The following is a 26596-nucleotide window of genomic DNA, read 5'->3' as shown; positions in this document are numbered from 1 at the left end:
AACTATTGTAACTAACACTAACTATAACTCTTTACAAGCTAACGGAAAAGAGAGAGATCACTAGGGGAAACGCTTGCCAAAGCAAGCGAGACACTCAGCTCCAATGACCAACACTGGGGGTAAGAAGGAACTGAAGAGGTGGCAGGTCGGCAGGGACCTATATACACTGCAAAGAAGGGGTGAAAAACCCTTACGATTACTCTGCACATGGCACACACCCCCCTATTTGGAACTGACATGAGCAAGTATTTGAAGAACTGTTCCTTCCTATGTGTCTGTATGGCACCTATCATATTGAAGCTTCTATTCTGATTTCATAATACTAGTGTATGGGAAAAGGAGCTGCCAGGAAGAATTTATTTAGATGAGCTTGAAGGAGGCTCTTTTGGAGGTCTTTGACTTTGTAAGTTTCTGGTCTGTATTTTTACAAGCACTTTTATAAATTGAGAATAAAAAAACTAAACAAATATTGATAAATTTGGGAATACATGCAGCTATTCTGTATCTATACTTGTTTCTTATAAAGCTGCTGTCTTTTTTCTTTGACAGCCTGCTGAGGGGGAAAAAAAATAACCCGTGTCACATTATGACAGCTGTCGTGTTTCACAGGAAAAAGATTTATTGAACATGCATCCCGTATTCAGTATAAGAGGCCGATGGAAAACAAACAGAAGAGCAATTAAAATTTCATTCTATTTTATCATCAGTTCTTAATACCATATTTTCAGTAAATTACACAAAACATTGTAATAGATATTTTATTTACCAAAACAGCCAGAAATCATTTACAGTCTCCTTTTAGAGTGACAATTACATAACAAGGTACTTAATATAATTTTTAAATTTCAAGCACATATTGTATCTGATTACATTTTGGATTTCCTGAGACATGCATAGCATTTCTTTAGGCTATAGTAAATTAAACACAGTGCATAGCAAAACATTCTACATTTTAACAGCAGTGGTAAGTCACTGAAATTTTAGTGGTCAACAAATTGAAGTGCAGCAAGACAAACTATTCTAGGCTTCAAAATACTTTAGACTATATCTAGAAACATGTAGTAATGAATGAGTACATTACATTTATAACCCAGTAGTTTCTTACTTGAATACATCCATGTCACTATAGTGACTAGTAAAATATACTATAAATATCTGAACAGGGTATTTTCCAGCCATGGGTTATTTACAGGTAGATTTCCCCTCAATAACTAATGCAAGTGATGCATTTATATTTTGATTGCTTTTTAACTGGCATAGGACAATGCATCTTGAGAGTCTATCAGCCAGATTTCTGGCCTGATCCCAGTTTTCTCCCACAGGCAAAACAGGCATAAACCCTTCTGCATTAAGACTAGGTGATTATTGCTATTATGCTTTTCTCTAGAATTACACACTTACACCCCCCCCCCCCACTCCTTTTACCACTTTAAAATGCAAACCTAAATCCTACATTTTTCATCTTTTGGATAAACATAGCTGTACCTCCTGTGTAATTTTTTCAAAGGCCTCTGGGTATTTTTGTGAGTTGTGCACTAGAGAGAGAGCCTTTTACTGGATTAAATGCAATTTCAGTGGAAGTTTTGCCTATTTAAAAACATATGGATCAGACCCAGTATGTTTCATGGGTTAGTACTATTAGAAGTCTTGCATCACTATTCACTTTTTCTGTCTTGACATCGCATTGGCTCACAAAGCAGAAGCTGGTTCACCAAAATTTACTACTTATTCAGCTGCCATGTGCCAATCAATCTCCTTTATATACAAATTAGAGCAGCAGACAGTTAATAGAAAGAACCAATACGCCATGATGGATATTGCATTGGCTCACATAAGACACCTCAATTCTAAGGTCATAGTTGATAGAAAATTCACTTTCTACACTGTGACTGCTTAGAGATTGCCACTATCATACACTCTGGCATTTTGGGCGCACAGTTATTGTTCATCAACATTTAAGCAACTAGTCTTTTATAAACATGATTATAAATGAAAACACTGTGTACTCAAATGATTCGCTATGAGCTAGATTGTGCCACAAATCTCATACGTTGAGTAGGACCCTGAATAAGGGTGACAGAATTGGGCCACATTAGTAATACATTTCTACAGCCAGGTAGGAAAATAAAACACCTAAAATGTAACTGATTTAAACTATGTCCATTGCATACAATATTAATATCCGCAACAAAATCATAAAAACACATTTTGTAAAATTCATGCTTTGTTTATAAAAATACATATAATAAGCACATTCTTTTACAAAATATTGTAAACAAGTTGGTAACATTGGAACTATACAGGAATTCTTAGAAATAAAGTTACTTTAAAAACAGATTTAAGATTTAAATCTGGAGAGAAGTAACAGACTATGACAATATTTTGAGGAGGTTCACAAAAAGAAAGGAATAAAAGATTGTGAGGGTTTACTGAATTGTTTAGTATAGATAACAGAAAATTAGAACTTCTTTGCAAGCAAAAGGACCAGAATACTTACAGTATCTAGAACAGTTTGTCAGAGATTTCTACCTTATCTTAAATAGAATAGATGTAGGATTCTTTTAAATCAAATTATGTCTTTCTCCTTTAAGTACATAAGTTTTGCCAATACCTAAGACACCAAAAAAATAATGTACTTGTCCAAGTGCATAAAAATGTTTTGAACTAATCTCTATTTCCTACCACCAGCAATAAAAATTCTATATACAATATATTTTCCTGTAAAACATTATAAAGGGTACCTGAAAAATCCATGCAAAAGACTATCAAAAGGTATGTAATATGCAAGTATATACTACGTACACAGTGTGTACAGAATTTCATGGTAAAAGACACTACGGCTTCTTCTGTTCCAAAAACTTAAGTCTTTGACATAACATTGGCATCACAAAAGGAACTCTACAAATAAAGCTGATCCAAGATTGAAGCTGTGCATTCACAAGATGACAGCCATAAGGGGTTAACAGTATGTGCAAAACAGAGGACATGCTCTTTTACTTGGGAAAAAAGGCAAGGCAAGTTTTTCAAATCTGTGCAATACAGACAAGGGTTCTGAGAGTACAGGGGATGGACTACACTTCAGTTTAGATACAGCCTATGGAAATAAATAAATAAGTATATAAAAAACTTACTTGGGCCTGTCAGAAGCTGAAGTCTACAAGTGGATTAATAAGGCCTTCACACACTTTTGTACATGAATTATCTGGCTTTAGAAACATTGCTACTTGGCCTTGGAGAGCATTTCCTGAGTATTGTCATCACTGCTTTCCCCAGTTATGATTGCTCAGTGGTATTTCACTAGTGATTTTAAGCATTGCTACGGAGCACAGGTATATCAGCAAGTGACTGCCTTTAATAATCATTTATAGTTTTTATTTTTGCCTAATTACCATTAATGCAGTATTATCTATTATGAATACTATGGCAAACAATTACCTACACCTAAGTATGCAATGATTGCCATTAAAATCTTTAATGTGTTTTGACTGACACTCAGGGAAAGGTGGAGGATGTTGTCCAAGTCCAGAGTCTAACCTCAAATACATTCTCACTGTATCAAGATACTTACCCGGATCACTCTCAGCAACCAAAATTCTGACTTTTAGGTGAACATACCCCAAGGGCAGCTGTTCCTAAAAACTTAAAAAAATACAAAGACTCCAAACACTTTTCAAGGCCATTTGACTCTTTTGGGTTGATTGCTTAGATGTTGTGAAGAAATGAGATTCACTGTGTTTGCAAAAGTCTTCTCCCCTCAACCCAATTTTATGAAAATGTTCTCTACTCTGAACTATTATACTCCACCTACTAGAAAGTAAAAGGCAGCTCCTCCACCCCTCAAAAACAAATACCTTATCTCACACACACTATATATTCAGGCACTGATATTGCTGCTTCCAAAAACAGGGACTCTGGATGCTGCCACTTCATCTATAGGCAAATCTGAAATTAATTCTAAACTTTGATAAATGTATTGTCTGGGTAGAAAGTAAGTCTAGATTTCTAAAAGGTTATGGGATTTTGATTACAATGGGAGTTGGATACCTAGGTGGTTTTGAAAATCCTTGTAGACACCTAATTGCATCCTCAAGTATTTGAATATTTTTTTTAAATCTGCACTTTGGTGCTGTTATATGAACCTTTGAGAACAATGTGCTTCCACTGCAAAGTCACTGGTTAAGAAGTAGTATTTTTTTTAAACTAGAGAAAGATATCTCCAATTGTTTAGTGGGGTTACAATAATTGCAAAGAGTTCCATACCCAGCATAAACTGGAGGGACTGTACCAGTCAAATTTGAAGACTAAACGTTGTCTGGGGGGGAAAAACAGACAACTAAAAGTTGAATGTAAACTTTCTAAAAAGTGCTAGGAAGCAGTAAACAAGAGATGAAAAGGACCTAAAGCTGAGAAAAACTTGAATAAAGAAATTAAAGAGTCTTTCTCCCTTCAAAACCTCTTACTTCAGAAGTACTACTAATGGTCTGAACCTTTCCCAGTTCATGTAGGAGGAAGCATGAGCATCTTTCAGTTGCTGAGAGACAGAAAACTAGTGAGGAAATAACTGAAGTAATTGTGCACTCTGAGGCTTGTAAATAATTTAAAGAAAAAGTAACAAATTTAAACAAATAAACAGGTATAGTTATTTAAGGAACTGATACTAAAAGTGCATACATTAATTTCCTTAAGAGGCTGTATGAGAGTGGTTAGAACAGGGGGCAAGAAATCGATACCTGCTCTATGTCCTACACTGTCACTGATTCACTGTGTAACTGTGGTCAGGTCACTAAATCATCTATAGCTCAGTTTATCCATCTGAAAAATAAAAATACTACTTACCTACTTTGAAAAAGAATTTTGAGATCCTTAGAAATGAAGTCTGACAGTGCAAAATATTTAGAAGATACCATTTAACAGAATATAACATATTGAAGGTGCACTGTAACATCCCAGACTACATATTAGGGTAGGTCTACACTAAAGCTTATGTTGGCATAATTTATGTCGCTCAGGTGTGTGAATAAGCCACCGCTCTGAGCGACATAAGTTATATTGACATAAGCGCTGTGTGGACAGCACCATGTTTGTGGGAGACCTTCTCGCAGAAGTAGTTTTATTATGCTGAGAGGAGAGCTCTCTCCCGTCAGCACAGAATATCATCACCAGACATGCTCCAGTGGCACAGCTGCATTGCTGTAGTGCTTCTAGTATAGACTAGCCCTTAGTCAAGATAGGCATTTCTCAGGCACGAAGGCATCAAGCTACTCCTCACTTCTCAATACAAAAAAGGGAAATCCTGCATTTCTTGCATACCCAAATTTATCTTCAATGGGTGTTCATGGAATGCAGGATAGGATCCAAGATTATTGCTTATCACACTCTGGGTCAGATTCTCTCTATTCTGTATTTTGTGTAGTCACACCAGGGCATTTGTTATGATTTAGTAGAATTTTACATTCACTCTGCCCTGATACAAGTGATTACACAAGATGCAGGGTAATGCTCTATTCTCTCTCCTCCCCCAAGCCCCCACCTCCTTTTATTTACATACATACATACACACACACACACTCTTGAGGCTGCTCTAAACTACACTAGGGACACAAAGAGAGCAGAACTGATCCCACCACTGGGAGCCACAAATGGCTCCTCCGCAGCCCCTTTTGTAAGCTACACCTCACACTCCTTGGCTGTAGCTGAGAATATGGTCCTATAAGTTAATCTTAGTTAAAAATAAGTTGGAATTTCCATGCCTATGATGTTTGGGGGCTTACTAATAGAACCATTTAAATAATTTGAAGAGAAATCTTACATACAATTTGCCAGCCTGGATGTATAAAACAGTTAAAGAATTTCAGACAGTTTCCCTGCATAAGTTTGGTGAAAAAACTATCTATGGAGACAAGTTTCAGATAAACCCTTCCTTCCTTCACATTAAGAAGTCACTAACAAATATCAGCAACATCATGTCATTAAGATTAAATTTAAACATGTTTAAAAAAAAAAAGTTTCACTTTTTCAATCCTGCATTGCGACTGCATGGGCAGATTACTGTGCCTGCACAAAATTCTCTTAAGTCAATGGTACTTCAGTGGGCAGTGTACATGTGAATCACAATGCAGGATCAGGGCCTAAACTGAGTAAAAATAAAATAAAATAAAAGCAATTATACTATGCTACAGATTAAATACTTGCCAAAGTACTCTCAAATTCACCACAACTATGAAACCAAATAGTGAAACCCACAGTGGTCCAAGTTTGGGGATTTGCTCTATTCAGAACAGGGTAAGTGCCAAAAAAGCATTGCTAGACATAGACCATTGTTGAGTGGTGTCTCAGAAACAACCAGGCCTAGAAAGGAATGATTTATAATAATTGAAACCTGAGAATCTCAGCTTTCAAATAGTATTAAGCACTCATTTCTAGCAATGGCACGTTATGAAATGCAATAAGAACATCACTCAATTACTATCTTGCCGTATTTTCTCCTCACCTGAATTCTGACATGATTTTGGTAGCTGCTACCTTTAGTTCTGCAGGAAACCAATGAACTGTCTGAAAACTTGAAAGCTAAGATTTCAGATGGCAACAGACAAATTCATTCTAGTGGCCAAAGACTACGTGCTGCTAAAATCATGTAACAAAGACTGCTCTAGAAAATGAATCAATTGTAGGACTAGTAAATACTTATGTGACTTGTAATCTTTTCATTTTTTTCCCCTCCAAACACTGGATCTAGGTCTGCAATAAGTAATAAAAAAATTCTATCCCTGGTAAACATTAAAGAAAATCTTGTTTAAGAAACCGATTTTTCTTATTTTGAGCAATTTCATCACTCAGATACTGTCCACCCTCATTTTAGTTACTGTTATTCCTTCTTTAAATTTAATCTAGTTAGAAGGTCTCAATGCATTTTGTTGACACTCCATAGTTACAAAAAAATACAGAATGCAAAATCTAAATACAAGACTGATCTAGAGCTAAACCACCTTTGATCAATTTTTGAAACCAAAAGTTGTAAATTTGAAAACAATTTCACACGTCTTAGTGTTTGTACCACAGGTCAAATGTTAAAGTAAACTCTCCACCTGCTACAAGGTGTACAAATGATATAACAATTGCTACGTTATTTCATGCACCACAAATATTTATCCTCTGAGGAACTATCGAGACAAAATTCTAATCACAGTAGTATTCAACTCTGAAACACAGCTATATAGCTAAAGGTAATAAAAGTAAATATGCTAAATTCTGTCTCACTTTACTTGAGACACCTCTGAATTATTCCAGATAGAGTTTCTGTAAGCTTTACATACAGATTATGAATAAAAAGCATCTAACATTTCACAAAATATTCTCCAATTAAAATAGCCTAGAGATGCAATATTGCTCACTATTATTTTAGCCCCTAAAAGGAGTCAAAATTAATTCTAACAGGTACAGTAATAGTGCGTACTACATTCAAAGGTTTTTATTTTTGTTTTTTTTTTAAAGTACATTTATGATAAAAGCTATCTTGATTGGCTGAATTAGAATTCCCAGTGTCATTTCCACCTCTGAGATGGACTGAATGTATTTACAAACAGGTGCAGTGGCACCTCACATAAGCCATTGTTCTTTTTCCTTACTGTATTTCTCAGACCACTTGTGAGTGAGCTCCAGATACATAGTTGGTTTATGAGGCTTGTAATCCAGGTAAGTTACCTGTCCAGTTTTCTTAGGAACAGCTTTTTCAATCTGAGTCCCTTCATGCCATTCATTGAAAGAGGTGATGGAAATAATTTCTGGTCGCACCAAAAGTGCTGCACTGAAAGCAGTCTCATAATACTTCCCATTAACACGGTTGCGGGTGTTGTGGTTATTCCATGGTCTGATGCTGGTGTCAATGTATCCTGGTCCCACACTTGGAACGAACATTAAGTTGCTGCTGTCACAAAAGGCTTTTAGACTTGGCCAATTGTGATGAGATGAGCCATAAGAAAAACCATTGGTGGCAAAGTATGTATAAATTCCATCAAAACCGCTTCTGTGGATTTCATGTTTATGTTTTTCTTCCACTAGAAGTGCAATGAATAATCCATCATACGGAGTATTGCGAATGCTCTGGGATCCAGAAACAGTTAATAGATTTGCCCATATTTCAGGGATTGTTACATAAGAATCATAAATATAAAACATGGGGAGGGTTCTGCCTGTGCTGGTCTTATGCCTGTAAAAAGCTGGATGGCCTCCATATCTATAAAGCAAACAATATGGTAAATATTCATAACAACATGCCAGTTGGGAGAGAATCTTGCACATACTGAACTGAGTAATTTTTTATGAATTTTAAAACTATGTTCAAGATGAATTTAATTCAGTAATGTGGCCATTCAAATATATATTTTAACCATACATATGCTAGAAATTTATGTACTATTACAGCAGGGAGATAATAACCTACTGCATAACTTAATTATTAGTGTCAAGTCCTACAGATAGCTATCACTTTCTTCTCAAAGGCAAAACATTAATTCGTTGAATCATTATGGAAGATACTCTTCAGTGGCAGCAATAAAACAAAAACTAGTAGCTGTTCATATCTTCAGCCTGAGAGTCAAAGGATTGAATTTAAGGATATTATGGTTAGCCCATTAGAAGTGATAAAAATTGGTTACTAACCTGGTTCCATAACTGTTGGTCTTTAAGATGTGTTGCACACGTCCATTCCACTCTTGGCATTGGTGTGCCCAGTGCACAGCAATCAGAAACTTTTCCCCTCAGCGGCACCCGTTGGGATGGCTCAAGCTCCACCCGCTGCTACACACCACTGCGTGCAGGTATAAAGGGCAGAGTCGTCTCTAGCCTCCCTCAGTTCTTCTTGCCGTAACTCTGATGAAGAGGGGTAGGAGGTCGGGTCATGGAATGGTCGTGTGCAACATCTCTCAAAGAATGACAGTTAGGGAACAAGTTAGTAACAGTTTTTCTTTGAGTGACTGCACATGTGCATTCCGCTCTTGGGGACTCACAAACTGTAAGACAGGAGGCGGGATTGGAGTCTATTTCAATAAAGATTGGAGAGCAACTCACCCCACTGTCGCATCATCTCTGGAGTCCTGAACCACAGTACAGAGGGAAGTGTATGGACTGAGAAGCAGGCTGACACTCTACAAATGTCTTCAACTGGAACTTGTGCCAAAAAATCTGCCGAGGCTGACTGTGACTTCATCAAATGAGCTGTGACTTTGTCAGGTGGAGTGACATTAGCCAAGTCATAGTACATGCATATGCAGGATGCAATCCAGAAAGACGTTCTCTGGATGGAGGAGACTGACTGACCTCTTACTCTGTCTGCCACTGCTACAAACAACTGGGAAGATTTGCGAAACTGGTCCTGTTCTGGTGAAAGGACAAGCCTTTTCTAACAGCCAAGATATGCAAACACTCTTCCCTCCCTGGTTGTATATGTTTTTGGGTAGAACACAAGCAAAAAAATTGGCCAATTGTTGTGGAAAGAGAAAACCACCTGTGGGATGAACTTTGGATGGATGAGGATGCAAGTAAACCTTCTCCTTAAACAAGACTATATATAAAGGCCTTGATATTACTGCCCACAGCTCCTCTACTCTTCTAGTCAAGGTAATGGCCACCAAAGATGCTACCTTCACTGACAAGATGCAGCAGCGAGGAGGCAGCCAATGATTCAGATGGGGGGAGGGGTGCGCATAAGTTTAGATCCTCTGGGGGAACACGGTCTTGCACTTGAGGATATAATTTGATCAAGTCTTAAAAATTTTAAGGCCAGGTCACTTGAGAAAATAGAGCAACTGTCCACTTCAGGAACGGTGAAATAACAGCCAGATGTACATTGATGGAACTGTCAAATCTTGGTGTAAGTAGTTCAGAATATGGTGAACTGAAGCTGGTCAGTGATACCCCATATACTGGGGAGACCAGATAGAGAAACCCTGCAACTTAGCAAGGTAAACAGCTCTTATAGAAGACTTTCTACTATTTAGCAGGACCACTTGACCATCTTTCAAGCAAGCCTACTCTCTAGCATTTACCTTATGAAGCATCCATGCAGCTAAGTGAAGGGACTGTAGGCGCAGGTGGAGTAGGCACCCGTGATCCTAGGAGATTAGATCCGAGGATAATGAAAGAAAAACTGGAGGTTTCATTGACAGCTCCAGGAGAGTGGAGAACCAGTGCTGATGGATCCATGCTGGGCCTGTAAGCATGACTCCGGCTTGATCCTCTCTTATTTTTTGCAATACTTTATGAATGAGTGGGACTGGTGGCAAAGCACAGAGGAGCCTGCCTGCCCATGTCAGTAAAAGGGCATCTGTTATGGAACCTACAAGTGAAATTAATGCATGCAGCAACTTATAAGTATTCCATATAGTCTAGACACTAAACACATACTTACAAGTCTAATACCTATCTTGAACAATGCTAACATACAGGTGTGCCAGTCTGGTTTCCAGAATTTGTTAGTGCTCAGCTGACGCTTACAGCCTTGGCAAGAGCTGGCACTTGGTCTGTCAGCGCATAGAGAGTATATCACACTTCCACAGCGCTCAAGATCCACTGCTCTAAAGTAATCTAGGACAAAGCACAGACAAAGTGGGAAAGATGGTTTGCAAAGGAGGTTCAGGTCTGGAGAGATAGAGACTAGTATGTCAACCTTGACTGGCCCATTAAAATGCCTGCTTAGTGGTTCCTGTGTGTCTTGAGGGGCCCAGAGCTGGCGCCGACGCAGCAGGAGGGGGAGACCTACACATATAACCCCTGAAACTCTTTTTGATATGTCCTGTCGGAGAGGAGCAGTGTGTCTGCTGTGGCCAACCATGCTTCCTGACCGGGGCAGATGTGCACAACCAAAGGACTTCAGGGTTGCTCTAGAGGCCCTAACTCCATGGACTTTGCTGTTTCTCTGGTCTGAGGCTAGAGAAGGACCACTGAATAGCAAATCCCGGATAGCACTCTGAACTTCAGCAGAAAGACCAGAAGACTGCAGCCAGGATGATCTATGTTTGACCACTCTGGAGGCCATGGTTCTAACTGCTGAGTCCAATCCCACCTGCAGAGAAGTCCTCACGACCACTATGCCCTCATTGACCAGGGAAGAGAGCTCCGGCCTAGCATTCTCCAGAAGCAGCTCCTAGAACTTTTCCATGGAATCTGAGAAATTAAAATCATATTGTCTCAACAGAGCCAGTTGGTTGGTGATATGCAACTGCAAACCTCCGCAGAATAAATCTTTCTGCTGAGTAAGTCTAGCTCTCAGCATCATTTGATTTCAGACTGGAAGGCTGTCATTCTCTCTCATTAGCCTCTGCAACAACTAATGACCCCAGAAGTGGGCGAGTATAAAGGTAAACCCTTGGGAGGGTATGTATTACTTTCTTTCTGCCCTTTAAGAGGTGGGAGGTAAAAAGGATGGAGTCTGCCATAAAGTCTTTATTGGCTCTATATATCTACTCTGTTTAATAACTCCTGATAAACCTCAAATCATCAAGAGGAGGTGAAGTTGCTGGATGAAATGGCCTCGTCTGGAGAGGACAAAGAGGAAGCCAAGACTTGAGAGGGCAGAACCTCTTCTACTGCCTGTTTTCCCATGCTAGAACATCCTGTTGATGCGCGGTACTGGGCCCAGTGCTGGACTCTGGGAACGGAGCTGCTTGGTGCACAGACTCAGCCCTTCTAGATGAGGGGATTGAGCCCTGGTCTATGCTACAAACTTATGCTGGTATAACTATGTTGTTCATGGGTATGCCGAACTCCCAGTGTAGACGTGCTATGTCGATGGGAGGCCTTCTCTTATCAGCATAGGTAGCATCTTCACTAAGTGCTACAGCGGCCCAACAACATTGTAAGCGTAGACAAGTACTGAGTATGTATGGTGAGAATACCTGGAAGCTGGGGGAAATCTGCAAGGGTTCCAAAAAGGCCACTGATATAGGGCAGGGTCCCATTGTCTTGGCCATATTCCCATTGCAGGTCCCATTGAAGGATTCTGAGGGTAGTTGAAAAGAGAGAATCTGTGCGGAGACTGACGGCTCCTGCTTCAGGGTTGAGATAAGCAAGATCCCATCTCTGAGTCCAATGAGGATTCCCCTTCTTCTGACAATGGCAGGACCAATCCAGTCAGTGCCCGAGACCACTGTTGAGAGCCTGGCTATGAAAACAGTGATGCCATCATAACAGAGTCCGGGAAGCAGGCAACTGAACTACTGGAGGTTGAATCAGCGGCAGATGTGGCAGCGGCACCGAAGGACTAGACACCTGTAAGAAAAGAGACATCAACACCAAGAAGAAGAGCAGGATTTTGCTGCTGCAAACATCTCCAGGGTACTTGACACTGAGGTGGTCTCCTGTTGCAGGGCCAAAGAAGATAACAGTGTTTCTTGCAGAACCCAAGCCGACTGTGCTGACTTAGGCTCTGATTTGGAGAAGTATTTAGGTTTCAGGTGCACACTATTCGATGCCTTCTTGATCCTCTTACCAGACTTAAAGGGTGGGGACCATCTCCTGGCTGGTGCCTCTCTGGAAGCCTTGCATGGGCAAGGAAGAACAGTGCCGGGATTCCGATAAAGTGGAAGGTGCACTTCTCACTGAAGCTGTAGCACTTGGCATAGAGTCAGACTGGAATGGTAAGCACCGCGTACATCAGCAGGAATTTCAGCCTATCCTTAGTCCTCGGCTTGAACTCCCTGCAAATCTGGCATGGGTCCTTCACTTGTGCTTCCCCGAAAGCACTTCAGGCAGCTATTTTATTGGTCACTCACTGGCCTAGGCCTGGAGCAAGAAGCACAAAGCTTGAAACCCAGTGATCGGCGCATACCTTGGTGGCATGAACAGAAAAAATCCAAAATGGGAAAAACAAACAAGAAGCCCAAAAAACTTCATTTTTATTATATAACACAGCTAAAACCTACCATCTATCCTAACAACACTAAAGACTAGACTTAATTATATACATACGTGCTATGTTTGCAAAGGCCGAGAGGAACAACTGTTCTGGTATAGATCATAATTCCAATGACTGTTGCCGGAGGTATGAAGAAACTGAGGGGGCTTAGGGGTGGTTACGCTTGCAGCAGCAGGGGGAACTCAAGCCACCCAACGGGTATCATTGAAAGAAAATGTTTCTGCTGGGCACGTACTGTTGCTCCAACACCAAGAGCTGGCTGCACATGTGCAACTACTAAAAGAAGAAATTTTAAATGTAGTTGTCTACTGCAGCTCCACATAACATGCACGTCCCAATACTTGAAAATGTGCATACCTTGTGTCTGAGTTCTAGGTCAGTCAGTTATGAGGAAAGCAGCCCCTTTCATTTCTCTCAAGATCAGGTCATACTATACACAGTTTAAGAGTTCACACAATAGCTAAGAAATATTTATCAGAGCACATGATAATGCCAAAAACATACATTTTAGAAAGCACTTACTTGTCTACAATGTACTTCACATTGCTGTACATACTGCGATCATCTCGATCTTTATATGGCTCAATATGAAAAGTGACCTGCAAAATGAAAATGCAATAAATGCAATATGGATTATAAAACATTACAGAACATAAAAGCCATTTGGTGTTATTTGTCTAAGTAGTATCAGGCACACCAATAGAGCTCTAGAAAGAGGAATTTTGAAAAGTCTCCACAATGCTATGTGTGTAATTTATTCAAGACCACTATTCCTGAAGACTAACTCAATAAGACTCACTATTTTTGGACTGCCACGATTAACACCACAGATTTGATGAAAAATAGAAAAACTATATACCTACTCTTTATTACTAGTTTTTATAAGATTGCTTTTCTAAGCTACTGTAAGTAATAAGCATGTTGGGAAAAAACTACTAAAATACATAGTCTAAACTAGTTAACTAAAAGATTATCTATTTCCAGTTCAAAAACTGATCACAGCTCATCCAAGTTTTTTATATTCTATTTCTAAATAACAATAATATATTCCAGTTTTTACAGATAATATTTCTCCAAGGAGAGCTTTCAGTGAGAAATTAGATTTTAAAATGTAGAATGTGAGAAGTTTACCTTTTATTTACAGTTTTATAGGTTCATCAACAGCAATAAATACCTAGGCACTAAATCTAAAATACTATCATTGCTATTTCTAATTTCAGGCTTGGGGTTTTATTAAATTATTTATGCCATAAACTTCTGCTCACTTCAAACTAAACTCCATTGTTTTCAACTACCCAATTAAAATGAAGAATGTTTTTACATTAATCAATGCTGGCAGTTTTTCAGAAGCAGTTTTTAAATTAGAATGCATATAATAAAACCAAAATTAAGCTAGTCTCAAGTGAAATTTGATACTATTACAAAGATTTTTTCACAAACTAAAGTGAAAAACACTGTTGGACTAAATTGTTAGGATTGTTAAGCTTTCCCTCAATTGTTGTATTATTTCTTTTTACTTCAGCCCAATAAAGAGGCAAATCATACTTGACAACGATACTTCTAGTTACACACTGTTATACGACCTTGTTTTTATCTCTTTAGATTGAAAATAATTTCTTTTCCATAATGATTCTGAGTTTATTGACAAGTCTATCATCTTTAACTCTAATCATTTTCTCATTCAAATTACAAGGATGCTTGCAAAATATAATATTGAAGATGAAAATCACTGTGCTAAGAATAGACATTGAGTATAGGTACTGAGAAAAAATTATTCCAATGATACTGCAAATCTCTTTCCTGCTAACTTCCTGATTTTAATTTTAATCCATTAACACTTTATGGATCTTAATTATAATCTTTATGGATCTAACACATTATAATCTTTATATTTCCTAATGCTGAAGAGAACTGCATATTAACGGAATCAAAAAATAAGCTGAATTTTGAGGTCTTCTCGCACATCATTTGTGAACTACTCTTGATAGTTGAGAACATATTTAAGATTTCCAAAGTCGTCACCAAATATTTTGGGTGAGCAATTTTTAGACTATTGGTTGTCTGTAAGTTGCTCACTTTGAGCATTCACTATTCAAGTGAATGCTCATATGGTTTTGTTTCTTCTCTCTAATTATAAACAACATACACATGACAAATAGTTAACAGATGAATAATGTACTTAAGGTATGAATATGAAACCAGAATTTGTGTCAAGTATCAGAGGGGTAGCCGTGTTAGTCTGGATCTGTAAAAGCAGCAAAGAATCCTGTGGCACTTTATAGACTAAAAGACGTTTTGGAGGATGAGTTTTCGTGGGTGAATACCCACTTCGTCGGATGCATGTTACACACTGTTATACGACCCACATGCATCTAACGAAATGGGTATTCACCCACGAAAGCTCATGCTCCAAAACATCTGTTAGTCTATAAGGTGCCACAGGATTCTTTGCTGCTTTTACAGAATTTGTGAACATTCATCTGCATATTCATGAACAACAAATAGCAGCAACTCTTAATTTGGGCTTTTTATTATTAGGTCTTTTCCATTATTTAACTAGTTCTTATACTAATATAGTATCTCCTATCTCTCACTTTATTTCATGGTATGAACTACTGGGGCAGTCTCATCGATAACAGAGAAAAACCTTAGTCAGAGAACTGAAAATGGATAAAGGGATGTTAACATTCTGGGTTATGAGCATATATGTAATACCAACACTGGGCTATACGGGGTACTTAAAAGTACAGATATAATACCAGGGTTATGTATCAGTAAGAGATCGTTGCTCCATATAGCTACATTAATCTATGGATCAATATGATGTAGTGTGCTAGGACAGAAGAGACCCTCAACCACTGGATGGACACTAGGTGGGAAGCTGCGAAGGGGTCAGAGCGGCAAAAGAGTAAGTTTGATGATGTCTCTTTTCCCAGGTACAATCCTGGCACCACCAACCCCCCTCCCACACCCACGCTCCAATAGGGGTCCCTGACCGTGTGCTGCGACCCATGTCCCCCCAGCACCAGCGCTCCCCCGCTCCCAAGCAGCTGGGCCACTCACCCCCAGCACCCATGGGGCCCCCAGGCAGCCCTCCCCCCCACAAGTTTTATTGACTAGTATTTTTAGTAAAAGTCATGGACAGGTCACGGGCGGTGAATTTTGTCCCTGAGCTGTCCATGACTTTTACTAAAAATACTGGTGACTAAAATGTAGCCTTAGTCATGATGAATCACTACCACATGAATGGGTCATGTATTGCCCTCTGACACACTCCAAAGTGGCATATTTGAGCAGCCAGTTGTCCAAGCACACGTACTCCCAACCTCTATAAGCAGGCCATAACCAACATCAAATATTTACTAACAACATGTGGAGTCAGTTGGCTCAAAAGTCAAGATACAAAACTGGCACCATACTTCCCAAGTCTGAGAAATGAATGCATAAGTAAGTATTTTCAAAGTGCACACTGCAATAGCACTACCACTGACCGAAGGGGCCAAGAAACCTTTAGAACTAGGAATGCCTGCCTGCCTGCCTGCCTTGGAGTAGGGAGTCAAGATTTGACAAGTGAGAATCATGAATAGATGATATTTTTAGAGAAATTGTATTCTCAGTTCTAGTCTTCCTAATGAGAGGTAAACTTTTTTGTTTAGATTATTTAATCTACACAGTGCAATAGTCAGAATATCCAATGTGGCCAAACCAACGTTCTCTGACTTTTGAGCAGCTATTTCTCAACCCTAAAGTTGCACTAAAACTACTCATTTCAGTTAATCCAATCTATCATTTAACTAATACTGAACACAGAGGGGTTTTTTGGTTGATAATTACTGCTATGAATCATTCAAGACACACAGTTAAAAGTGGATTAAAAACAGTTTCTGGAAGTGTAACTCATAGGAATTGATTTTAATTTCACAAGGGAATTGATGGCACTTGGGATCTGAAGAGGTGCCAACAGCTTTTTGAGGCTTATAACTCTGCTTTTCTCAGTATCTTTCAGAGGGTCTCCGAGTATTTTATCGACATACTTACATCACAGAGGTGCTGAAAATGTAATGTACTTTACCCTACTATAAAATGGATAGGAGGACCCAGGGAGAGAATGACAGAAACAGAAAAGCAATGATGAGTTGACCAGCATACTACAGCAAGCCAGAGACAGACCCAGGAATTGAACCCAGGAGTCCTGGCTCCACATCCCCTTTAACCACTGAACAATACTGACTTTAATAACTTATGAACATTTAATGTGAATTGATATTTGTAAAAAATTATCTTGAACAGCAATATTGTTTTAGCATGGAAAAACACATTTGGCTACAATGCAAGAGTAACACACTTTATTACAAATCTAGTGTAAGGACACAAAAGATGTGTTAACCACTTAAATGGCATTATGTTTATTTACTTTGAATGAAATAAAAAGATAAATAACCACACCACCTAAAAAACCAAGCTTCAGAATAAAAAATCCAAACATGTAAAATCCAATACCCAACTGAAATAATAATAATAATATAAAAACCTAGATGGGAAGAACAACATAGCTTTCCTTAATTAGGCAAGAAAAGCGTGGGCTCCATTTTTGCCAGCTTCAATGAGTTATTATTCTGCTTTTATCCTACCTTTAGGATGCACATAACCAGAATCCCCCTTGCAAATAATCAGGGCCTTACCAAATTCACGGCCATGAAAAATGTGTCACAGACCATGAAATTTGGTCTCCCCTGTGAAATATGGTCTTTTGTCTGCTTTTACCCTATATTATAAAGATTTCATGGGGGAGACCAGCGTTTCTCAAATTGATGGTCCTGACCCATAAGGGAGGTCACAAGTTATTTTAAGGGGATCACAGTATTGCCAACCTTATTTCTGCGCTGCCTTCAGAGCTGGACGGCTGGAGAGTGGTGGCTACTGGCGAGGCCCCCAGCCAGCAGCTGTGCAGAAGTAAGAGTAAGAGGACCATGCGATCCTTACTTCTGGAACACTGGAGGGAACACTGCAGGGAACACCACCAGCAATACAGGCAGGACTTAACTTACTACTCAAACCCCCAACATAACATAACCCCTCAACAACATAACACACAAGACAATGATGTAACACTAAGATAAACATACATCAGCATCTATTGGTGAAGATACTGTTTATACTGATCATTCAGAAGTCAATTTGTTTCCATTACTTTAACACAGGAGTGGGCAAACTACAGCCCATGGGCTGGATCTGGCCTGTCAGCTGTTTTAATCTGGCCCTTGAGCTCCTGCTGGGGAGCAGGGTCTGGGGCTTGCCTTGTTCCGGTGTTCCAGCTGGGAAACAGGGTTGGGGGCCACTCCGCACAGCTCCCAGAAGCGGCGGCATGTCAAACCCTCCAGCTCATACACATAGGGGCAGCCAGCGGGCTCCGCATGCTGCCCCTGCCCCAAGTGCCACCTCCGCAGCTCCACTGGCTGGAAACCGTGGCCAATGGGAGCTGCAGGGGCAGCGCCTGTGGATGGGGCAGCAGGCAGCAGAGCCGCCTGGCCGCGCCTCCATGTAATAGGGGACATGCCGCTGCTTCTGGGAGCCGCTTGAGGCAAGTGCCACCCAGAGCCTGCACTCTGGAGGCACCTCCCCATGCCCCAACCCCACATCCCAGCCCTGATCCCCCTCTCCTCTCACCCTGATCCTCCTCCCCACCCACCGGTCCCAGCCTGGAGCACCCTCCTACAGCCCAAACCCCTCATCCCCAGTTTAATCTCAGAGTCTGTACCCCCAGCCTCAGCCCTCAACCCCCACCCCGCACTCCACTCCCCACCCTAGCCCAGAGCCCCCTCCTGCACCCTGAACTCCCCATTTCTGGCCCACAGCCCAGAGCCCACACCCCTAACCAGAGCCCTCACCCCCAATGTCGTGAGCGTTCATGGCCTGTCATACAATTTCCATACCTGGATGTGGCCCTCAGGCCAAAAAGTTTGGCCACCCCTGCCTTAACACATACTGCTTCCACTAGCCTACAGACTATTTGTGGGAATGGATCCACATTTAACTCAGGAATGTCCAAGCACATTCCATTCATATAGGGTTTGTTTTCTTAAAAAGGATAATATTAAAGAGTTATTAAAAAGTTGTTGCAGTCATAGTACTAAGTTATTAAAATACTTCTTGTAGAAATTAGTGTTTTCTGGAACGTTTTCCTTTTTAAAAGCCAATTTTTATTTAAACTAGAGTTCTGGGTTACTCTTGTAGAAAATGAACCAATGCTGCTTCCATCAAATAAAAAAAAGATAATAAGTGACCAAGTTATTTGACTATAGAAAGAACTTAAAAAAAACAAAACAAAAAAACCTTTTACTTTAAAGAAACTAACTAATGAAGTCTGATGGTTTATTCTATCTTAAATTATATTATTTAATTGTAATACTATAGTGATAAGTAAGTCATTTAAGGAGTTCTTATGAACTGAACTCTATGACAGACCTCTAAAATAGGTGGCACATATTCACAAAAGAGAATTTAAAATTCTTAGAATATTTATACAATGACTTCAAAAGGTAAGTGAAAAGAAAACCCACAAGAAGGAACGAGCACAGATAAAGTACCTTAAAATCAAGATAAAATGGTCTAGTTTCATGAAAGCCAAACTCACAATTCACTTTGAAATTCTCTACATGCCACACCCCATGAATAATAAAGCTTTAAGTCTGTTTAAATCCAAAATATATACAACTGTTACAAGAGTACAAATTATATGGTTCATGAACAAACATATCTATACATTTGATCTAGAGATGTACTGAATATGAACACTTTAAAAGTACTATACCTTTAGATTGTATTTGTGTGCATTATCCAAAATAACAGGCACCAAATCTTCACCAGGTTCCCCATTTTCGTCAGCCATACCAGGTGGGTACCAAGAAAGGGCTATGACACCTAAGATATAAAACATGAGCTTGAGTTATGCCACCAAACACATTATGCCTACTAAAAGTTCAAAAAAAACAGAAATGTGTACATGAAAGGTATAAATATCATGTTCATGTATAACAGTTTATATAGCTAACTGAGTAACTATCATTTCTAAATAAGACTGGCATTTGATACAAAATATATGTAAATATTTCTTACAACCAGGAATAATATAAAAGTATGGTTTGAAAAATATATATATATTTTTTTATGAAACCAGTGAAGGGCAAGGCTTTCAAATAACTTAGATATATGCAGCTACACACCTAATTTAACTATGCAATTTCAGCAGATGAGCACATAAACATTACAGTTGTATGCAGATAGTCAAATAAGCAAAGTACAGAAATAGCCATAGTGGAATTTTAAGTACCTGGTACAATTCCCTCCCATTCCTCTGAATGATGTTAAATGCAACAGTATATTTACTAACTAAAAGCCTTAGTTATTACATAAAGGTTACACAACCCATGATCTCTGCACAATATTCTTATTGATGGACTATCACAGGTTGCCTTTAGATCAAGGTAAAGGATGGCACATGGGCCTAACTTTGTAGACACAGCCAGTGGACCATAAATCATATGGTCCCATAGACAACAAAGATCTGAAAATAATAATAATTACTTACAGAAAACCAGCCATAAATTGATTTGGCACAAGAGTCTTTTTAATAACATTTATTCCTGTACTTAATGTTTTAAAAACATTTTGAATAGCATTGTATATTTTATGGAAATGCAAGTAAATTTTTAATTCTACTGGAAACGCTAACACTAACATAAAATCACTAGATCATTTCATTCTGTTCCCATTAAAGACAACAGCAAAGTTTCCAGAGTTTAACTGGATTAGATCAGATCCACTATCTCATGACAAATAAGTTATGTCACTATTATAAGACTCAGTTAATGCATGGCTTATGCATAGTTCTGTATAAATCACTGACTACTGGTATCCAGGCTAAAGTTTAAATGAAAATCTCTGATGAGTAAATCAAGAAATTACCAGATAATTACCTAGAAAATTCGCACAAGAATCTAGCAGAGGAGTATTTAATGGTCCATCTGAAGAGCCATTCCTCCCCCCCGCCCCCCCAATAACAAAAACAATGTTTAGACTTTACAGGTTTCAGAGTAGCAGCCATGTTAATCTGTATCCGCAAAAAGAACAGGAGTACTTGTGGCACCTTAGAGACTAACACATTTATTTGAGCATTAGCTTTCATGGGCTACAGCATAGCTATGCATCCGAAGAAGTGGGCTGTAGCCCAGAAAAGCTTATGCTCAAATAAATTTGTTAGCCTCTAAGGCGCCACAAGTACTCCTGTTCTTTGAGACTTTAGAAAAATTCCTTGAGAAATAAATCAAATTGAAGCCGACAGTATAATAAGATTGCCAGTAGTCCAGGATTTCACCAGGAGGAAATCATAGCATATGCACACTGTAAAAGTCCACAAACAGGACTGCCAGTAGCACTATCTTGAAACAATTCAATTTCAGACCCCAATGCAACAGCAATCTCCTTTTCCCGTCTTGTCCATCCAACTGTACTAAACACTTAAAAGACTACACTTTCAGGTTTTTCTAGCTCTTGCTTCCTCAATGAAAAACCAACAGTCATGACACAGAATCCTTTGAAAAAAAATGTTCATGAAATTATTCCTCAGTTATAAGGCTCAGGAAAAATGCCCTAAATTTTTAATTAACAGAGAAATATGGCACTAGTTGCTGCTAAATATGAAAATAAGTCAAAGGATGGAAATATACCGTCCCCAAACTTATTTGTACATTCGAGAAAAATACCAATATGTTACTTAAAAAAAGTACATCTGATGATACGCATATTGTCAAAAGTAAAAAAAAAATAAGTGTCAGAGAAGCTGAGACAGAATACACTAGCTAAAGATGACTTGCACTGGAACAGAACTTTGAAATAATCTGTGTTTCTGAAATTCAGTGGGACAACAACTGTTGGGATTTACAGACATGTATTAAAGTTATTATACATGAATGACATTAGTTCACAGAAGTGAGAGAGTGGGTACCATACCTAAAAGATTTCATACACTCTAACGAGATCAAATTTTGAGTGAAGAGGACTTTACAGAAGAATGTGTATGGAAATTAACCCCCAAACATAAAAATACAAGCACAAGTAGGAACATACTACCAACCTCCAAGCTCGGAAAATGATATTTGAGTGCATGACATTTAGGAGATTAAACCAGCAACAAAATCTAATAGAATAGGAATAATACAACGTGCAACTACCTGCACATAAACTGGTCAGATATCAAGTTGGGACATGGTTGAGAAAAATCGTGGAGGATAATGAGTATACAGTAATTCCGTCATAAGACATTTGCATGCTGCTAAATAAAAAAAAAAGAAGAAGAAACGGAAAACAAAATAAATCCAGTATGTTTCAAATGCCATGTTACAGAAATAAGAGAAATCTAGCTTAAGTGAAGCCAACAGAAAAGGATAAATATGATAAGAACAATTTGAGACGGAAAGCAAAAGGACATGAGTAGAGCACACAGATAAGAATATAGGAATAGTAAATTCTCAAAATACACCTGGAACAGGAAGCCTGCAAAAAAATCAATAGGTACACTGGACGTTAAGGTACACAGGGAACCGAGGAAACAGACAGCTTCTCTGCGCTGCTCTGATTTATATTTTTGTATCAGTCTTCACCCCCAAGGTTGTTAAGAAGATACTTACTAAAGATCTTCTCTTCACAGGTAAAAAAAAGAGAAGCACTCTTGGAGACTGAAGTGGCAAAGGGAGGAACAAACTAAAAAAGTAAATAGCAGCAAGCCACTTGAACCTGGTACTCATTCCAGAGATCTGAAATAATTTAAGGTTCAAGTGACTGAATATTTTTGTAAGCTTAATCTCATTAAAATCAGACACTGATAGAGGATAGCAAAAGTTGCACCTATTAGGCATACCCATGAATTATAAACTAGTGAGATACATTTCAGAACCATGTAAATTAATTGAAATAAAGAGTTATAAAATATCTAGCAGAACCATGTGATAAGGATCAACCCTGTAAAGGAAAATTCTGCCTCTCTAATCTTCTGGAATTCCTTGACCACAACACCACAATAGTGGATAACAGAACTGATTAAAGCCAATTTTTTTAACTAAGTCTGTTTGAAAGCATAAAGGCTCACATAAAAGGCTAGTAAGAAAACTAAGGCCAAATGAAAAGTACAGTGATGGACTAGAAACTAAGAGATAAATAAAGGGAATAATGGTCAATTTCGCAGCACAGGAAAAGGTGAGCAGTATCCCAAACATCCATACTAGGACTGATGTTTATCGTAGCAATTAATGATCCACAGAAGCATGTGAACTCTGAAATAAAATGAAATTGTTAGAGATAGTCAAGACTAGACAGAACCAAGAGAAAATTCAGAGGAAGCTTATATAGGTTATCAGCAATGTACACTGAAAGAAATAATTTAAACTATTCACACACACTGCTGAGTCCTAAATCAACCGTAATTACTCAGCAAAAAGAAGAATGCACCAAGTCTTGTCTACACCAGAAATTTCTTCCTAATGTTCTCCACCAATTCATTTTTACTGGAAGTAAAGATTATGGCCTGAAGTTTAAAGGATTATACCTTATAAAAATGTAGACAAGGTGATAATTGTTGCCAGTGTTTTAATCACTTTGATAGAGTGAGAGAAAACATGACTGTGCTTACAATGTCAGCAGCAACCTGCCCACATTAGTGCTCCCACTGTTGCTAACACCAATGGAGCTGTCCCAGTGTTAGTAAAAACAGAAAATTTAAGTTTCTTAAAAAACAAAAACATGACTGGTATGAAAATAGCCATCTTTGTTCAATATGCAGCTGTGGTCAAAAAAGCTAACAATATTAGGAAGTATGAAGATATTCGGATAGAAAATATTCACGAAAACATTATAATGGTATTATACCAATTGACAGTAAGTCTTCACCTTGAATACTGTGGTCAGGTCTGGTCAAATAATATATCTGTAGAAACAGAAGGGGGTTCAGATGCAAATGATAAAATAATCAGAAGCATAAAAAGAAATCCAAAAGAGGAAAAACAGAAAAGATTCTGACTGCCTAGTTTATAGACAAAATAAATAAGGAGGACTATAATAGAGGTATACAAAATGAAGAATGGCATAGAAAAGTTAAGCTGAGTGCTCCTGGTTATGTTCTTCCTCTCATTTAATATAAAAACTGGGGACAAACAATGAAACTCATTAATCAATTTTAAATTTAAGAGATAAAAGGAAATACTGGTCTATAAGTTAATAAAAAAATTAACCTACAGTACAATCCATTCTACCAGGCATTAATGTTGTCAAGAGCTTACCAAGTTTCAAAGGAGCACTGGACATGTATATGGATAGTAAGAATATCCATAGTTACGAAGTACAGGAGGAAAATTGTACAAGGGATATAATCCCTCACAAATCTGGGCATAAAACAATTATTAGATGATAGTGGTTGGCTAGAATGTGACTCAGAAACTGTGACTCAGAAACACTTTGATGCCAACTGGCAATACAATAATAAGAATACACTGATCCTGGTACATAAATTCTGGTTCACCAAAGAACATTGTGCGAAATCATAAATGAAAGCCAGGATCAATCATGTTGGTCAATAATATTATTGTGAAACTTCTAGACAGATTCTATACAAGGAGTGTGTGTGTGTGTGTGTGTGTGTGTGTGTATATATATATATATATATATATATATATATATGTTTTAAAATCTATTCAGCAGTCCCTCTGGCATGTAAATTAAGCACTGTAAGTTAACGCAATGGACAGTCATTTACAAAGGCAACGGGGGTTCTAAAAATCAACAAGGAGGCAGTATACTGTCGGAGGACAGTTGAACTTTGGGGGATAGAAGGAAAAGGCAAAAAGATACCGCTTTACCTTGCGTGTAGGAAGTAAACAAACAACACAGTTACATTTATGAAACCAGGATCTCTTCCTATCTTGGGGGAAGACTCTGCAAGAGACTATGGGTGTGAGAGACATATTTAGACTGGAAGTTAGTATGTTAAATTTAGTCTCTAGAAAGCGGGTTATAGTTGTTTTATATGTAACCTTATGTTTCCATTATCTTTAGTCATTATCGCTTGAACATTTCATAATAAACTTATGTTGTTTTCATTATAAATGTAGCTCAGTGCTGTGATATTAACAAAAGTACTAATCCTAAATAGGATCACACAAGCTGGTGTGTACAGTATTCCCTTGTGGGCAGCAAACCTAGGATTTCTGTAAGTATTCAGTGGCTAAGGGCCTGCTTCAAAGGGGTGGACTGGGCTACACCTCTTGTTAAACTAGGAAAAGTAAGGCCAAGTCTGGAGAGACTGTTTGGGTGGCTCACAGGCTGGAGATGTGAGGGAGCTGACACCCAGGTAAACACAAGCAAGTCTCTCTCTCATGAGGTAGGGGGTAATAAGGTGACACTTGATCCTAGATTGCCTGAGAACCATTACAGAAACATCTAAGATTGATCTTTTCTACTTGATAGACATCATATCCACTGTAAAAATGCCTATATCTGTATTTTTCTATTTTATACACTACACAGAGTACTGTTAAACAAGTAAACAAATAATATAAAATTCCTTCATCTAAACAGCTATAGATATAGCCCCCAATTCTGCATCTGCTATGAGCAGATGTATCTGTATGAAGCAGCTTGGAAGACCAGAGATTAAGTTAGGGATTGAACATAAAGTACAAAGTCACTTGTTAAAAACAGAAGTTCCCATGAAGTTATCATTGACACAAATCTCCTGTGCATAGAAAAAGAAAATACCAAAATTCCCTTACATTTCAATATCTAGAGAAAACAAAGGAGGTGAACAGTTCTGTTTAGTCAAGTATCTGAGGTCAAACACATGACTACTATGCCAAAAATAAACAAACATTTATTACCAACAGAGGCTGAACGCATTTGTTGCATGTGGGCTTCTATGACAGAAGGGTCTTTAGAGCTGTAAGTTCCAAGTTCAGGATAAAAACTGGACGCAATATCATCTGGAGGATTGTGTCTTCCCTTTGGGTAATTGTTTGCAATTTTGGAATCCCAGTGCGGCACCAGTGGATGGTTCCAGTGAATATATTTACCATCATACTGTGGATTCCCAAACCAGCTGTAGTAGAACACATGAAAGTTATAATTAGGGGAAGGCAATTCCTCTTCCAACTTTCTTACAGAGGCCATAGATGTTTTAATGCTATTTAATGCAATACTGTGCAAATTATTGGTGTGTGTTACACTATCCCCCTTGGCAGCAGTTAGGGGACTGTGTTTATTTTCTAAGAGCGTTGTCCGTTGTTGAAGTTCTGGTAGGAGACCAAGTCCAAATGGATCCCCAAAACCAGCTCTGTCAGGTCTCAGAGTCTTCAAAGCCATCATCATGGAGCAAATGAATAAAATAAAAAGCAACAAAATAATGCATGTTCTTCTGTGAAATCTTGCCATGATGTCATAGTTCAGCGTCCAAACAACAGGTTTCCAGCTACAATTGGTCAAGAAAAAAATATTTTTAAATCAGATTTCTTGTCACCTATCAATTCAATGATATTAAACACTTAATAAAATTTCTAAATAAGATTTAGGAATAAACGTAACTAATTTCTAAAAATACACTATGTTTACATATTCTTGTACATATTGCCTTTGCTGAGAAAAATA

The 26596-nt window shown here is 38.4% G+C and overlaps 1 protein-coding gene and 1 long non-coding RNA gene across 4 annotated transcripts in view; one reads left to right on the top strand and one right to left on the bottom strand.

The window, feature by feature from the left end:
• Positions 1–601: 601 nt before the first annotated feature.
• The window catches only part of MANEA (mannosidase endo-alpha), a 29797-nt gene continuing 3802 nt past the window's right edge, over positions 602–26596 (bottom strand). For 2 of the 3 annotated variants that reach the window (XM_032787097.2, XM_032787098.2), the window contains 4 exons: positions 25834–26420; positions 19722–19831; positions 13433–13509; positions 602–8233 (listed from right to left, as the gene is read on the bottom strand). In XM_032787097.2, the coding sequence (XP_032642988.1) occupies positions 7597–8233; positions 13433–13509; positions 19722–19831; positions 25834–26383 (1374 nt within the window). In that variant the 5' untranslated portion in view covers positions 26384–26420 and the 3' untranslated portion in view covers positions 602–7596. Of the gene's footprint in view, positions 8234–13432; positions 13510–19721; positions 19832–20335; positions 20920–25833; positions 26421–26596 lie in introns of those variants that run through there. The other variant, XM_032787099.2, reaches the window with a different exon arrangement.
• The window catches only part of LOC142046570 (uncharacterized), a 112200-nt gene continuing 94671 nt past the window's right edge, over positions 9068–26596 (top strand). Inside the window, exons 1-2 of the long non-coding RNA XR_012655516.1 lie at positions 9068–10508; positions 10598–11738. This is a non-coding gene — a long non-coding RNA (uncharacterized LOC142046570). The remainder of the gene's footprint in view (positions 10509–10597; positions 11739–26596) is intronic.

Source organism: Chelonoidis abingdonii, chromosome 3, assembly GCF_003597395.2.
Source record: "Chelonoidis abingdonii isolate Lonesome George chromosome 3, CheloAbing_2.0, whole genome shotgun sequence".
NCBI classification, from domain to species: domain Eukaryota; kingdom Metazoa; phylum Chordata; order Testudines; family Testudinidae; genus Chelonoidis; species Chelonoidis abingdonii.
The sequence above is the reverse complement of the archived record's forward strand: the minus strand, read 5'-3'. Positions and strand labels throughout refer to the sequence as shown.